Source organism: Lissotriton vulgaris, chromosome 10, assembly GCF_964263255.1.
Source record: "Lissotriton vulgaris chromosome 10, aLisVul1.2, whole genome shotgun sequence".
Lineage (NCBI taxonomy): Eukaryota > Metazoa > Chordata > Amphibia > Caudata > Salamandridae > Lissotriton > Lissotriton vulgaris.
In genome coordinates, this window is record NC_141698.1 from 546,706,832 (window position 1) to 546,724,697 (window position 17,866).

General features: G+C 49.6%; 2 protein-coding genes across 3 annotated transcripts in view; one reads left to right on the top strand and one right to left on the bottom strand.

Annotated features, from left to right (window-relative positions):
• Window positions 1-17,866, bottom strand: part of LOC147688502 (coronin-7-like) — a 1,252,182-nt gene that overhangs the window by 642,948 nt on the left and 591,368 nt on the right. The gene's annotated exons all lie outside the window — the stretch shown is intronic.
• The window catches only part of VASN (vasorin), a 55,239-nt gene continuing 48,626 nt past the window's right edge, over window positions 11,254-17,866 (top strand). The window contains exon 1 of the mRNA XM_086941397.1: window positions 11,254-11,450. Within this exon, the coding sequence (XP_086797523.1) occupies window positions 11,422-11,450 (29 nt within the window). The 5' untranslated portion in view covers window positions 11,254-11,421. The remainder of the gene's footprint in view (window positions 11,451-17,866) is intronic.

Sequence of the window (17,866 nt, forward strand, 5' to 3'; positions counted from 1 at the left end):
AACCATGCGAGTTTAAAAAATAAAACCCTTCACTGGCTATATGCTAACTGTAATTTCTCAATGGAAGAAGTCAACCAGATCATTTTAACTCAAAGGGTGAGATGGGTGGGCCCACTTAGGAAAAAATTTGAAGGGGACTGTATTACCATAACTTTTAGATCACCTTACTGGGCCCAAAATACGCTTACTAATGCCCCATTGCCCTCACCTTGGGAGTTCAATACAACGCTCCTACCATTGGGGTACTTTTATAGGCATCTAATGGGCCCCACTCAAAATTTTGGGACTACCCCTCAACTGCGTCATCAGGCGAGATTTCCAATTCACTTGATGCCTCGCCCGTGTTGTACTATTCTCCCCCAGCACAACCATCCCAATGTACAACCAATACATGTCACGAGATGAGGGGAGGTACACATATAATATTCCAACGCATAACCGGTTTGAACAAGCATTTTCAAATTTGGATAATCAAGACTGACTGAGAAATAATAAGGGTAGCACCAAACCTCAGGAGACTAGCAAACTACGGGGCAACTTTCCACCCACCCAAATGAAACCTGCTAAGGGAATAATAGTGCATGAACAAATCCTTTTATCGCCACAAGGGAATGGGCATACAACATTGCAAGGGAATGACAACACAATCCCAGCAAGTGCTGAGCTAGCTATAGATAAGGGTGACAGGAGGAAGTTAGCAATCTCTACTAGTAAGTCCGACTTGACAATCCTTAGTTGGAATGTCGCCGGGCTAGAATCCAGACTGTCAGACCCGGAATGGGTCCAATTATTGGGCGATAAAGACATTGTCATGTTTCAGGAGACTTGGGCCACTGAAAACATATACATAGAGGGTTACCACTGTTTTAGTGTGACAGCAGCTGAGCCTGATTTTGGCCGCGCTGTAGGCGGCCTTTTCATTGGGATTAAAATATCAATTGGTGGCGCTATTAGGGATTTACCCACGAAGAATAGGAACATACAGGTTCTAGAATACAAAAGACAGACTCGGATTTATTTAATACATTTTTATAATAATGATTTTAACTCGGTCCCAAATAAAAACTTTACAGAGCTTTCTAAAGTTTTACTAAATCTGGAACAAAACACAGATGAGAGGAAATGGATTCTTATCGGGGGGGACTTTAATGCGAAACTGATGAGGAACCACGGGTCTGAGGGGAAAACTCAACATGACCCAGCAGAGCGAAGATGTATGGAACTAGATAATTTGCTAACTGAGCATATTCTTAGTAACACACTGGAAGCAGGACACAATGTTAACACACATTGTTCCTACCTTTAAAGGTAGAGACTGTGCCTCGACAATCGATTTTATCTTTATGTCACCCGACTTAATAGATCGAATAACTAGAACTACAGTGCTAGAGACACCATTTGGGGACCATAACCCCCTTCTGGTTAGCCTATGTTTAGGGCCAAGCCCTGTATACGCCAATCTGCTTGGCGCAAGAGACATCACCCCCTCGGGCGATGGCCTCCGACTGAAATGGAGGGGTATTGATAGTGGCGCCATACTAGAAACTGTGGAAAAAGATCACTCCCACTTGATTGAGTCTTGTCGACTCTCAGATGGGAATTGTTCAAGGGTAATTATGGACTTTGTTAAATTATGTGGAGTTATAAAAACCCACCTATCAGTCCCCTACCAAAGCCTGAGAAAGAGCCAAGGTAGTTTAATTCCGCATGCTCACTCGCAAATAGGACAATGCGTAAGGCCCTAACTAGGAATCCGAGATGTACAATAGAGGTACAGGCAGCCAGGAAAGGCTATAAAATTAGAATTGCAGAGCGGAAAGCTGCTCTATTGACTGAACAGTGGGAGTTACTGGTTGGAAGTGCGGGTCAGAAAAGCTGCGACTCCTTCTGGATTGCCGTTAGGAAAATGCGGGACATGGGGAAACAACGAACTACAACTAGTTGCTCTATAACTAGCAGTACCTGGGAGGCCCATTTCTCTCAAATCTACGCCAGCACTCCTGAAAAGTCAACCTGCTTTGCCCTAGGCAATTGCGCTGTCTTGAGATTGATCTCTATGAGGTAGAAGTAGCCATCAGTCAGAGCCTTGGTAACAAGGCTCCTGGCCCTGATGGACTCCCCATAGACATAATTAAGCAGAGTCCTGGTTTGTGGGCCCCGATCCTACTCAACGTTTTTAATAGTCTTCCTTCAGTACCTATGCCCAACACTTGGGGCACCAGCACAATTGTCCCAATATTTAAAAAGGGCGATAGGTCCGATCCAACTAATTATAGGCCAATCTCGGTCCTAGATAACACTTTAAAAATTCTGGGGCAGGTTTTATATAATAGGGTGTTAGAGTGGACAGAAGATTGCGGATTGTTGGAACCCTGCCAGATGGGGTTTAGACGTAGGGTGGGCACGGTGGAGCAATGCTTAAACCTGAAACTGGTGATTGATAAATACAACATTGCTCGAGCGTCCCCTATTTATCTTGCATTTATGGATTTATCATCCGCTTTCGACCTAGTCAATAGATCTAAACTTTGGTCCATTCTCTTGGACTATGGACTAGACGAAGCCCTTGTAAATTATCATCCGCTTTCGACCTAGTCAATAGATCTAAACTTTGGTCGATTCTCTTGGACTATGGACTAGACGAAGCCCTTGTAAATTTTCTGGCCTATCTTCATACAGACCTTAAAGCGCAGGTGAGGATTGGGATGGGCGGGGAAGTCTCTGGGCCAATCAAAGTAGGAAGAGGGGTCAGACAAGGGTGCGTTTTAGCACCCCTGCTTTTTATTATTTACGTTAATGGCCTCACTAAATCTCTAAAACAGACAACACCAGATGTGCCAATAGTCAAAGGGCAACCGCTACCGGCCCTGCTATACGCAGATGATGCGGTCCTCATGGGCCGTACCCCAAACGTGCTCCGTTCGCTTGTAAGAACCTTTGAACAATATATGGAGTCCCCAGATCTGCGTGTAAATTTTGATAAATCATGTATTATGTCCTGTGGCCAAGGGAAACGGAAGCTCAATACTATACACGTGGGAAATGACAGGTTAGCATCCGTAAGCACATTCCCATACTTAGGGATGGTTTTTGCTGCGAACGGCTCGTGGAGTGGACACTCGGCCCACGCCACGGGCAAGTTCTCAAAAGCCATCAAGTCCATTCTGAGCTTGCCCCGCCCGAAGAAAATAGGTGCCACTAAAGCAATTTAAAAAATGTTTTATTACAGTGTGCACCAGTAGCCACATACGGGGCTGAAGTTTGGGGTCTGGGTAATAACAATCTTAGCATCCAACGAGAAGAAAACCGCTCCTGTAGAAAGATCTTGGGTGTCCCAATCTCAACTTCGGAGTTCATTTGCCACAATGAACTAAACTTGCCCTACACATGTGACTTAATTAGGACTAGACCAGCTCTATTCTGGCTTAAGATATGGAAGAACAGCTCAGCTGCTTTAACACAGGGCATCATAAAGGATTGTCTGAGCTGTGAAAAGGGTCTAACAATCCCCTAGCTTGCGGGAGATTTCAAGACCCTGCGTGCTGGGGGCATGGGAGACCTTTTTTCTGACCCATCCAGAATAGAGCTTAAAGATAAGAATGAGTTAAAAACTACTCTGTATGCACTTTATAATCACGAAAGACTGGAAAAGGAATCACACAAATCATCAGTTGCGTCTTATTTAGGGAATAATTTGACTAGGTACCCGCTCCCATTTTATCTTATTCTCCCCATGAGCAACTGGGAAAGATCGTTACTGGTCCGTCTAAGGCAGAGGTCTTCAATCTGTGGGGCGCGACCCCCAGGGGGGTCGTGGAGTCCTTGGAAGGGGGTCGCAGATTCTGTCAGGGGCATGCAATTCCTGGCTTGGGCTGATCGAGGGTGTTCACGGCGGAGGACTAATTCACACCGAGGTGTGAAAAACATCAAAGGCTCATTAACAAGTAGAAGGTCTTTTAAAGACCTGTCAAATACTTGGGTGTGGCTGTGTGTGTGTCCCTGAAACGGTTTCAGCCGGGCTCACACACACACACGAGCTGGGGGAGGGGGGAAAGTGGGTGGGGGGTGGGGTCTGGGCGAGCAGGCTGTAGTGTAGCCCTTTGAGTATAATGGATGTTGCGAGCCTGGAGCTGTGGGTCCCGTGACACGTCCCCCCCCCCCCCCTCCCGCCCCCAGCAGGGAGGCACAGAGATGCCCTCCCATGAGCGGGAAAGAAGGAAGAAGACACAGAGATACTGACCACCCCCCCCCCGTGAGAGAGTCACAGAAAACGTGGGTGGATGAATGATGGGTGGATGTAAGGATGAAGGATGGATGGATATGTGAAAAGGTGGGTGGATGAATGATGAGTGGATGGATGAAAGGGTGGATGGATGGATGGATGGATGAAAGGGTGGATGGAAGGATGAAAGGGTGGATGGATGGAAGGATATACGGGTGGATGGATGGATGAAAGGGTGGATGGATGGAAGGATGGAAGGGTGGATGGATGGAAGGATGGAAGGGTAGATGGATGAAGGATGTATGGATGGATAAAAGGTTGCATGGATGAATGATGGATGGATGTGTAAAAAGATGGGTGGATGAATGATGGGTGAATGGATGGATGAAAGGATGGATGTATGGATGGAAGGATGAAAGGGTGAATGGGTGAAGGATAGATGGATGAAGGATAGATGTAAGGATGAAAGGGTGGATGGATGAAGGATGGATGGATGAAAGGGTGGATGAATGAATGAAAGGGTGGATGGATGGAAGGATGAAAGGGTGGACGGATGAAGGATGGATGAAAGGATGGATGTATGGATGGATGAAAAGTTGTATGGATGAATGATGCATGGATGGATGTGTGAAAAGGTGGGGGGGTGAATGATGGGTGGATCTATGGAGGAAAGGGTGGGTGGGTGGATCTATGGAGGAAAGGGTGGGTGGGTGGGTGGGTGGATGGATGGATGGATGGATGAAAGGGTGGATGGAGGAAGGATGGATGTATGGATGGGAGGATGAAAGGGTGGATGGATGTATGGATGGATAAAAGGTTGCATGGATGAATGATGGATGTGTGAAAAGGTGGGTGGATGAATGATGGGTAGATGGATGGAAGGGTGGATGGGTAAAGGATAGATGTATGGATGGAAGGATCAAAGGGTGGATGGATGAAGGATGGATGTATGGATGTAAGGATGAAAGGGTGGATGAATGGATGAAAGGGTGGATGGATGGAAGGATGAAAGGGTGGACGGATGAAGGATGGATGGATGGATGAAAGGGTGGATGGATGGATGGATGGATGGATAAACGGTTGCATGGATGAATGATGGATGGATGTGTGAAAAGGTGGGTGGATGAATGATGGGTGGATGGATAAAGGATGGATGTATGGATGGAAGGATGAAAGGGTGGATGGTTGAAGGATGGATGTATGGATGAAAGGATGGATGTAAGGATGAAAGGAAGGATGGATGTGTGAAAGTAAGGGTGGATGAATGATGGATGGATGTGAAGAGGTCTAACAGGCGCATTTATGGTTGTCAAAAGTTGATGATGAGGAGTACCAGTTTCTAGAAACTTTTGTCGGAAGGGGGTCCTTACGCCTAAAAAGGTTTTACAAGGGGGTCTCGGCATCAGAAGGTTTGAAGACCTCTGGTCTAAGGGCTGGTACTGTAAAATTCTTATTGTGTTTCCCTTTGGGTTACCACCAGTTATTACATTCAAAACCTTGCCCCTGCAACGGGATAAGTACACAGAATGATTTGCACTTCCTATTTTCCTGTAAATTTTATCTAAAGTATATTAAATGGTTTTTATTACCCTATTTCAGAAAACGCAGACCGCTATCTTTAAGTGATTCATATGTATTGTTAATTTCTCTTGATACTGATGAATTGGTTTTTCGCACAAGCACTTTTTTGAGGGTGATAACTCGTGTACGTAAAACAATGGAAAGCCTGTGAATAGTAATATTGATGTATGTGTAGCAGGACAAATTCTGATTATTGTAAATAGATCAGTAAATGCTTATTGGCTGTTTTTAGGTCTCGCCTGTCGATGCGCATGCGCATCGAGCAAGCGAGACTATAGGGGCTCATGGACTCTTTATCTAACTTGCAAGGAATCGTGGCGATTCCTTGCAGTGCCCGTGACTTTTAGGGTCAATGCGCATGCGCATTAAGCTTATGCGCATGCGCATTGACCTTAAAAGTCACGGGCGCGTGCATGTCCGTCTTTGTTTACCCGCTCCGCCCCCTCCCGCCGTGTCGCCTTGCCTACTCTCTTCCACAGCCTCCCCCAGCTCCGCCCCCTCACTACTTGATTGCACGGCCGCTAGGCCGTGCCTCCCCTACTCTCCTCCCCCCTCCTCCTCTCCTCCCCTGCCTGCCTGCCGTGTCGCACCTCTCCCCTCTCCGCCCCCTCCCCCGTTCCGCCCCCTCCCCTTCCCGCCGTGTCGCATTTCTCCTCCCCCCTCCCCTCTCTTCCCTCCGGCTTGTCTTAAGTACTTGTTTCTTCTTCAAGCTCAACAGTTGTGTTAAGCTTCGTAGGGTGTCTTCTGCCACAATTAGAGAAGATCTTTGATAGTTTTGGTCTTTTAAAGCCGTTCGTTTTCTGTAAGAAGCAGTTATTATATCAGACGAGCATTAACTTGCTCTGCGGAGCTTGGCTTCTTTCAAACTATAAATAATGTATCGAGCCCAGTCTGAGCGACTCGAAGGCTGTTCTGGACAGAGATGGATGGATGGCTGCGGCTGTCCATGTCATCGGACGGACATGTTCGTTTGGCTTTTGCAGTTGCTCAGGGACCTCGGCTTTCATAGCATCAAACAAATGCTGCCCTCAAGTGCCTCAACATTGTATCTCTCCGCTATTTGCCTAAGAGTGAAATGTGTGCCACTGCTGAATACGTTAAGTTCGCCTCGTTTCGGTTTCATCTTTTGGGGTGTTAATTAAACCCTGCTTTTGGCTGCCTATAAACTTGCTTTGTGTGTTTGTATTTCAGGTGGAGAATCTACTCTTAAACTCGCCGCACTGCCGGGTCATGGTTTTGCATTTTCTATTGCATGGACGCAGCGCTGGTTAAACCGGCTCTAACAACATTGGATGCAATTTGCGTCGCATTGAATGGAAAGGACCGCTTAGGGGAGATTTGTGGAAAAGAAAACCTGATACAATATTTATGCTTTAACAAGAGCTGTATACACCAGGCGCCAATCTGAAGACAGAGATTGGCTCATGAATTCCCTGCCAAATTATACAGGACTTGAGCACTTTGAAGAAACCACAGTCGGTGATCGTAAAATTAATTTAAGTATCCGTGTGTAAACAAGTTTCAATCAGTCTAATCATAATGTAAACATTTTCTAAACTCCCTTGGGGTGATAAGATAGCCAGGCCTGCTTGCGGTATCTTAAGGCCATGAAATTAACTTGTGCCCAACACCCTCCTTTTTTATGTACTCTTTATAATGATGGAATTGTGCGGCTGCTGCGTTTTTTGCATAATTATTGATTTGCCGTGTTTGCCACATAATCCAACATCTGCCATGTAATCTTCAACGTCTCTCACCCTCACTCTCACTCATCCTCACTCACCCTCAACCCGTCACCCTCACTCACCCTCAACACCTCACCCTCACTCACCCTCAACACCTCACCCTCAACACCTCACCCTCAACACCTCACCCTCAACCCCTCACTCACCCTCACTCTCACTCACCCTCACTCTCACTCATCCTCACTCACCCTCAACCCCTCACCCTCACTCACCCTCAACACCTCACCCTCACTCACTCACACTCAACCCTTCACCCTCACTCACTCACCCTCACTCACCCTCAACGCCTCACCCTCACTCACCCTCAACCCCTCACTCACCCTCAACACCTCACCCTCAACAGCTCACCCACCCTCACCCTCACTCACCCTGACCATCACTCACCCTCACTCACCCTCAACCCCTCACTCACCCTCAACTCCTCACTCACCCTCACTCTCACTCATCCTCACTCACCCTCAACACCTCACCCTCACTCACCCTCACCCTCACTCACCCTCAACGCCTCACCCTCAACGCCTCACTCACCCTCACTCTCACTCATCCTCACTCACCCTCAACCCCTCACACTCACTCACCCTCAACCCCTCACCCTCAACACCTCACTCACCCTCACTCATCCTCACTCAACCACCCTCAATCTCACTCTCTCTCAACCCCTCATCCTCAACCCCTCACCCTCAACACCTCACACTCAACCCCTCACCCTCAATCCCTCACCCTCAACCCCTCACCCTCACTCACTCACCCTCAACCCCTCACCCTCACCCTCACCCACCCTCAAACACTCACCCTAACCCACACTCACCCTCACTCACCCTCACCCTCACTCACCCTCACTCTCACTCACCCTCAACCCCTCAATCACACTCAACCCCTCACTCACCCTCACTCACCCTCGCCCTCACTCACCCTCAACACCTCAGCCTCACTCACCCTGACCATCACTAACACTCAACACCTCACTCACCCTCAACCCCTCACTCACCCTCAACCCCTCACTCACCCTCACTCTCACTCATCCTCACTCACCCTCAACACCTCACCCTCACTCACCCTCACCCTCAATCACCCTCAACGCCTCACCCTCAACGCCTCACCCTCAACCCCTCACTCACCCTCACTCTCACTCATCCTCACTCACCCTCAACACCTCACACTCACTCACCCTCACTCACCCTCAACACCTCACCCTCACTCACTCACCCTCAACACCTCACTCACCCTCACTCTCACTCATCCTCACTCAACCACCCTCAACCTCACTCACCCTCAACACCTCATCCTCAACACCTCACCCTCAACACCTCACCCTCAACACCTCACCCTCAATCCCTCACCCTCAACCCCTCACCCTCACTCACTCACCCTCAACCCCTCACCCTCAACCCCTCACTCACCCTCACTCACCCTCACTCACCCTCACTCACTCTCACTCACCCTCACTCACCCTCACTCACCCTCACTCACCCTCACTCACCCTCAACCCCTCACTCACCCTCACTCTCACTCACCCTCACTCACCCTCACCCTCAATCACCCTCAACGCCTCACCCTCAACGCCTCACCCTCAACACCTCACTCACCCTCACTCTCACTCATCCTCACTCTCACTCATCCTCACTCACCCTCAACACGTCACACTCACTCACCCTCACTCAACCTCAACACCTCACCCTCACTCACTCACCCTCAACACCTCACCCTCAACACCTCACTCACCCTCACTCTCACTCATCCTCACTCAACCACCCTCAACCTCACTCACCCTCAACACCTCATCCTCAACCCCTCACCCTCAACACCTCACCCTCAACCCCTCACCCGCAATCCGTCACCCTCAACCCCTCACCCTCACTCACCCTCAACCCCTCACCCTCAACCCCTCACTCACCGTCACTCTTACTCACCCTCACTCACCCTCACTCACCCTCACTCACCCTCAACACCTCACTCACCCTCACTCATCCTCACTCACCCTCAAAGCCTCACCCTCACCCACCCGCAAACCCTCACCCTAACTCACACTCAGCCTCACTCAGCCTCACTCACCTTCACCCTCACTCACACTCACTCACCCTCACTCTCACTCAGCCTCAACCCCTCACTCACCCTCAACCCCTCACTCACCCTCACTCACCCTCATTCACCCTCACCCTCACTCACCCTCAACTCCTCACCCTCACACAGTGCAATAGGTCTCAGAGCATTTGAGTTAGAGCTTTTAGAATTGTTTATGGCTTTTTTCTTTAGCATTGGCTACAGGGAACAAAAATGCTAAAGATTTACAAAAAAAACCCATAAACAATTCTAAATGCACTAACTCTAATGCTGCAAGACCTATTGCATTTCTAATGCTTGTTTATTGTTGCTGCTTTTATGAATTTTTACGAAATTCGAATAAAGGTCTTTTGAAACTTGAGCCTGATCAATTTTGCTTTTAAGTGCCTCCAAAGACTCCTCCAAATTTAATCCACGCCCTCTATTATCTGAAGGAAGACCCCCCATTATTGAAAATTCTATTCTCCATGACTATGGAAGTGCCTTGCCAGTGTGTTCTTGTGGTTGGAGTGTTTGCCATTTATTGCAGTATTATCCTTGTACCTGTGTTTGGTACTCGTTTGTAACATGCACACGCCACTTCTCTCTTGTAACATACTGTTTGCTACCTCTCACATTTTGTTTGCTTTAGATACTTGCACAAGTGACGTTTGTTCTTGTGCTTGAGTGTCTGCCATATATTGCAGTATTATACCTCTAATTGTACTTTGTTTTCTCTTGTAACCTGCATACAAGTCACTTTTTCCTCCTGTAATGTACCGTTTGCTACCTCTTGTATATTGTTTGCTCACAATTGTCACTTTAGTCTCGTGTAACTGAACGTTTGCTTTCTTAATATGTTCACTTGTAATTTTCTCCTCATGTATCATTACTGTTCCCATTGTGAAGCGCTCAGACGCCTTCGGGTAAAGTCCGCGCTATATAAAAACGCATAAAATAAATAAATAAATAGCCTACTTTCCGCTCACCCCGGCACGGACTCCCTCCTTCGTTTGGCACCGCCCTTCCAAACCAGCCCTCTTTTCGTTGCCTTCCCCATGGCCTAGTCTTGATTTTCCTGGCCTGGTCCTGGCCTCCCTCCCGGAGGTCTCTGGCTCGCCCCTTGCAGGGCTCTAGCTCGCTCTTGCCTCGGACTCTACTCTGCCCTCTCTGGCCACACGCACTTTCCTTCTGAGGTCTGACCCCTCTTGCCCCGGTGCCATAGCCCCTTGCCCCTGGTTCTGCCTCCTCCTGCCCTCGCGCCTTGCTTCCCTTCTGGTGCTGTGACGCTGCCCCGACCGGTCGTGGCCTCTCTTCCTCCACCGTGGCCTCTCTTCCTCCACCGTGGCCTCTCTCCACTCTTGATCCAGAGTCTCTCCCGCCCGCCCCATTTTGCCCTAGTGCATCCTCCCCTTCTCCTCCCTGTGGTCCAGGGCTCTCCCCCCCCCCCCCCCATTCTGCCCCAGTGCATCCTCCCCTTCTCCTCCCTGTGGTCCAGGGCTCTCCGCACCCCCTGGAACGGGTTGAAGTGCACTAGTCCTTCACTTTCCCCCAGCCCCGCAGCATCCAGTGAGAGCTGCGGCTCCAGCAGGCGGGGCCGGGTATCTGCCCCGCCCCGCCATGCCCCTCCCACCTCTTAAAGCCGGCCGCACTCTCGGAGAGCCCAAGTGTACCGGCCGGGACTTGTGAGGGTTGGAGCTAAGTGAGTGAGGCGCGCACGGGGGAAGGTGCTGGCACTCCGGGATACTGCGCCACACCCCTCGGGTACCTGGGCACGGGCTAGGGCAGCCCCTGGGCATCTCCAACTCTAGGACTCGCGGAGCCGAGGCCGGGATGGCAAACTTCAGACTGATGCTGGCTGGGTGAGTGTCCTCAGGCTTGAGCGCTACGGCGGAAAAAGTGCAGATGGTGTATAAAGGCACACGGGCACCTTTTGTGCACCCCACTGCAAGCTAGGCGGTCCCAGCCCCGGGAAGGTAGCTCGGTGGGTTATGTAGAGCGGGTAAAGAGTTGGAAAGTTCTGTACCGGGGTTGGCAGCGCGGGCAGTGCTAGGACTGGGCTGGCAGCGTGCACAGTTCTGTACAGGATCTGTGCGCCAATGAAAATGCGCACGGACTGTACCAGGCAGCGCTGCACACTCACTGGCCAGGTGCACAGTGCAGCGAGAGAGGTGACATTGTGCACACTGCTGCATCCGCGTTGAAAGTGTGCAGTGCTGCGAGTGTGCACGGGTATGATCAGTGACGGAAAAGGTACACAGTTGTTCCAAAGGTGACAGGGTGTCCAGGACTGCTATTGAGCATAGCGCTGTGAGAGGGATTAACAGTGTTGAGTGGGCGCTGTATGCCCGGGGGTGTGAGGGGTCTGGTCGCATGCACTTGTGTTGTGAGAGGACTTAAAGTGCACAGTGTTGCACTATCGAGCGCGGAATGCTGTTTCTGGATTGTGCTTGAGTACGGCACTGTGATCGTCTACTCTGCTGTAAAAGCTCCAACTCCAGTGTGGTCAAACGACCTGGAGTGTGAAGGATACTGTACCAAGGTTGACCGTGTGCCCAAAGTTGCACCAGAGTCGTGCTGGACAAGGGCAATTAATATTCCGTAATGCCACTCATCTGATTCTCGACTAGCCGCATGAATTGCTCTGTGCCAGGGACTGCTGCCCCTCCCCGCCTCCGCTCTCTCCACGTCTGCACTCCCACTCTTCACTACTCTCTACCACTACACCCTCTCACGGATGCTCGACGCACTTTCCCTCGCTCGCGTCTGCTCCTTCACTTGTCGGACTCCTCTCCGTCCTCTCACATTTCTCCCTGTCTGCTCCCATCTTTCCCTTCCCTAGCCTCCTCCCCGGGACCTTCCATCGTACCCGCTTGCTTCCTCCCCATTTCACATCGTCCCACCTTCCCAGGTCTCTCGTACGTGTTTCACTTTTTAGCCTCCCCCCCCCTCCTTACACGCGTGCCCTCCCCTCTTCATCGGCTCTTCACACTCCCTCTCCCCTTGCATCTTCCCTACTTACGCCTTCTCCTCCCACTGCTCTTTCTCTCTGCCCCATGCCCCCTTCACACTCTGTCCTTCCACTTCTCTTTATTTATTTATTTAATGCTTTTTTGTATTTTGTATAGCGCGGACTTTACCCGAAGGCGTCAGAGCGCTTCACAATAGGAACAGAACTGATACATGAGGAGAACATTACAAGTGAACACATTACAGAAGCAAACATTAAGTTGCATGAGGCAAACATGACAATTGTGAGCAAACAAAATACAAGAGGTAGCAAAGGGTGCATTACAGGAGGAAAAAGTGACATGTGTGCGGGTTACAAAAGCGTACAAAGTACAAGTAGAGGTATAGTACTGCAATATATGGCAGACACTCAAACACAAGAACAACGTTACGTAGGCAGTGGTGGCACTTGTGCAAGTATCTAAAGCAAACAAAATGTAAGAGGTAGCAAACAGTGTGTTGCAAGAGAAAAGTGATGTGCGCATGTTACAAACGAGTACCAAACACAGGTAGAAGGATAATACTGCAATAAATGGCAGACCACCCAGGGAAGGCACTTCCATAGTCATGCCTCTCACTGCCCCTCCCCGCCTTTTCCACCCGCTTCCTCCTTTAATTTTCACCGTCGCCCCCAGGGTGGATGATGGGGAAGGAAGGAACGCTGCGCACCCAAAAATAAAGAACATTGTGTAAAACGGTCCATTTTGAAGGCCTGCTAAAAATGTAGCAAACAAAAGGCGTGTGATACGAAGACGAATTGTATCAAAGCTAAATGTCACACATGTACACACTTCGAAACCATTCAGAAAAGACACATTTCTGCAAGTGTGTTACTCCTTTCCACACCCACGGTGGCGCCAGGGAACGCTCTCCAGGCGGGTGTACACTTCACTTTCACCAATGCGTGTAATGCAGACATGCCAACCCTCCCGATTCAGGCGTGAGACTACCGATTTCAAGGCTAGTCTCCCGCCTCCCGATTCCTGCAAGCAAAAACCCGATTCCTCTGGGTTTCAGCTGACAGGGCTTTGTATTGTGTAAAGTGCCAATTCTTCCAGCAATAGTCAGAGTGGCCATGCAGGGGCTCTAGAAGGGGTGAAAAACCAACAAATCGTAATTAACAAGGGAATGGTCGTTTAAAGACCTGTGAAGTATTGGTTGGGGGGGGGGGGGGGTCTGGGTGTGTGCACAAGAAGCTGTTTTAGCCGGGGCTGTCACACGGGGTGGGGCATGCACTGCCAGCAACCTACCAGGCCAGTGCACTGCACAACACTTGCATCACCCTCTCTCTGCCTGCCATTGCGCTCCATGCTTCTGAAAGGTATGAAAAAAACGTGCATTTGTGTTTCAAATGTCAAATCCTTCAGCAGCACACTTCCAAAGCCCATACATTCCAGTAACCCGATTCAAGGTCCCAGTCTCCCGATTTTTTTTAAAAATCTCCCTCTTTGCTCTTCTCAAATGTTGGCATGTATGGTAATGTTTTGTTAATTCATTTACCAGGCTTTTACCTAGAAACGGCAGGTTGGGGAGGGACACAGTATCAGTGTACTTGCCTGCCAGTCGCTGCCTTTAACGAATAGTGCATAAATAATCTAAAATACCAGAACGCTGTATGCTCCCCCCCCCCCCCCGCCCCCCCACCACACACACACACACGCAAACCCACACATGTGGAATGTGGAACTAAGAGCACCACCAAACCCAGTGCCTCGCTACCTGCTCCAGTCTAGTTTTCTATTTGCATTCTGGGATTCGTAGTCCTGATTTTAAAATAACCAGTACTGCAAGTTCAGGAATACAAGGAGATCATCTCGACTGTAGCAGCTAATCACTGATGGACCTAGTAAATTTAGCTAAAACGAGTACTTTGGCTCCGGGTCCGGCCAGTTATGGGTTTTGTGTAACAACATAAATAAGTTTCCTCGCTCCGTCCTGTTTGACCCATAGAGTTACATATTTTTATTCTCTGCGACCCGGTACACCTGATGCTGAATTTATGATGCGAAATGTAGGACTATCAATTTTAGTAGTCAAGAATAAACCCAAACTGGATAGGTTACTGACGCGTGCTCCTGAAAACATCATTTACCACGAAGGCATTACCACTAATAACCTTTACCACGTGACACTTACCACGCAAACTTCTTTACAACGAGGGTGCCTTCCACGACGTCTTTACCACGGGCTGGGGGGGGAGACGTGGTATTCCTTCAAGTCGTTCTGCGTGGGCTTGGGGGGGCAGGGGGGGGCTCGGAGGGGGGCAAACAAAGGAGCGGATTACTTAAAATAAAAAAAACGAACTTCAGTACCACCGAAGAAAAAGGAAAGTGCCTCCCCCAAAGACGTGCCGTGTACGTCAAAAAAGCAGTCCTTTTTTTATTTTGGTATACGTGTTTTGACGCTTGTTTCCATGGAAGATGGAAGTAAGGGCTCGAAGAGAAAGACGTGCAGGTAAGACGTTTCTACGCGTAGTAAAATCCTACGTTGTAAATACCAGCGTGGTAAAGCCACTTGCGATGTAAAATTCGCGTGGTAAAGCCATGCATGGTAATTGAAATCGTGGTATAATCATATATTCGTGCCCACGAGTACAGCCCAAGTACCCAACACCTACACAATATTATTTTCCGTCAGGAAAGTAGCCTTTTCCCTAAATACTCTATTCTGCGGGCTCGGGGAAGGGTTCCCTGACTGCTCACTGTTAAAGGGGACAGACAGTTAGTTAGAATCCTTGACATTCATTTGAAAACCAAATTCATCCTGGGGGTGTGGTAGTCCTCGTCCACTTCGGCTGAAGCGAGTGACTCACGTTCATCGTTGCAGGCTTGGGCGGGAATGGCGTCCCTGATGGCATGCAGTCATCCCGTGACCTTGGATTCGTGGACCTCTGGGGGTGACGTGGGACTTGCTTGGGTGGCACTCCACAAAACACGGTTATGTCAGCGTGCGACCCCAAGCACAGTGCTAACACACATGTGGACATGTTACCATGGCTGCCTCGCTGCTGTGATTGGCTCCTGTGATTAGGGGTTGAAGTCCTGTGCTGCTCGACCTGCAGCCGGTGCCTGCTCAGGGGTCCCGCTCTCTCGGCTGCACCTGCTGCTGTGGCCTGGCAGCCGAGGGGGTGTTGTTTACTTCATGCACCTTACCTGCGTCCCGGGACGCCCCCTGCCTGACCTCAGCCTTGCTGACTGACAGGGTAAACCCCCGCAGAAAGAAGAGGGTCTGAGATGGCTACGGCCCTTCATGGTCCCTGCCTCTGGGACTCCCTGCTGTTTCCTGTCCTACAGCCACATTTACTTCGGCTTCCTGCATCCACTGTGCCCCCAGGGGTGCCCACAAACAGTCGCCTCGCCTTCCCATCACCGAACCTCCGATCCACACCCCCCAAAGACCCGCTTCCTATCCTGGGAGCAAACCAGGCTATCTACGGGCCCTCTAAGACCAGAAAGTGGACAGTGGATATGAGCACCAAAATATAGCACCAATCTCGTATCGACCAAAAATAAAATAGTTATTTCACAAATAAGTTCAGTGTGTCACTTGCAAAACTGATGCCCTCTGTCCAGGGGCACCACACGTGAAACATGAGTCCAAAATGATTATCACCAAGTTTTTGGGCACCACTCAAATGTAATACAGTCAATTCCGGTTTCTCAGAGTCCTGTTCCAAGCAAGAAGACTTGATATTTACTCAATTCGTATTTATTTTCTTATATCAATTTGTCAAGAGAATCAACAGCCAACGCGTTTCGTTCTGAACACCAGAACTTCTTCAGGGCGTATGTGATTGTGAGCACCATATACAATGATTTCCACAAATGTATTTTGGATCCTTCCTAGACTCGAAAGATCAAGTCGATGTCTTTCGATCAACAATCTTATTCCTATTTTATGTCTGAATTAACGTAACACTGCAAGGGGGCCATGTACGCCCATGCACCGATCTCCCTCTCAGTCCGGGTCCTGTTTGAGTCGCGTGTCTACGGGCCCTCTCTCTCACTCCGTGCCCACGGGGCCCTCTCGACCCCCACCATGCCGGACTGCGGTCAGTAGCCTCTTATCCATTCTTCTCAGTGTCCTTAGGCTGCTGTCCGTCATAAAATGTCCAGAGGAATGGCGCAGCACTGTGGGGCCCACTTCCTTTCTGAGAGTCCATTGCAGGCACTCCTTTAAATGGGCCGGTACTGAGTACTGGCACTTTTCTGTTTTGAGAGGGTGAGTACCGGCACTTCTCCAGATAAATGTAATACTTTTAATTGGAGAGTACCTGCACTTCTCAGAAACAAGCAGGTACTCTGAAACAGAGTACCTGCACATCTTTTTTTCCATTTCAAGCACTGATTGCAGACGTAGTTTGCCCTCAAAGTCCTGTTTATTTCCTCACCCACCACCATCCTGGTTATTACAGCGCTCAGCCACGTTCAATCTCTGCAGTGAGTGCTGGCACTGACACTGTTGTTCCCCGTGTACCATATCCTGATGTGCCATCCCTGGTCCGCCCCAGGACTGCTTGTGGCCTACACTTGCTCCAGATTGGACACACGTTCGGGAAGGACCTCAAGACCTGGCTCTTAGACTGATCTGGAGCTGCCCCCCGCCCCCCCCCCCCCCCAACCAAGCGCCTTGAGACCCTCCCGGGTGAGTAGTGCGCTCTACAAACCCCAGATTGATTGGACAGACCAGAATGTCCTCTCACATGGGGGTTCGCCACATCTGGCTATTGGGGAGGATAGGCCCCCACGCCTTTCACTGTCCACAGTATTCATCATTTGGTCCATGTGAACCATCCCGAGGACGGTGCAGTTCAGTCAGTCCGCACTCAAGGGAACCTGTCGAGTGAACCAGGATAGCCCAGGCCAGCCATGGCTCGCGCATTCAAAGAGCGTCCTAGGGCCCAGAATAGTAAACCAATGGGCAATACCTGAGCTAGCAGCATATGTGACCAGGGTTACATCACACCGCAGTTCCATTGGTAATGCTTGGGCCAGCACAACAAGAGAATTCAGAGCACATCAGTGGCACAGATCTCCTAGTAATGCCAAGGCTAGCGGCCGAAAAGACACCAAAACATATTATACTGCCAGGAAATGCCACGGCCACCATCTCTGCATGAGGTTGCCATCAAGCGTCATGCCTTCATGTCACCGTGTTTTCAGACCTGGTGTTCGATTAAATAATCTAATGTCATCTGGGACTTACGGTCATTCATAACTTCCATTGAAACGATTGCAGCAACTCAGCGGATAATGATATCTGGGGGCGC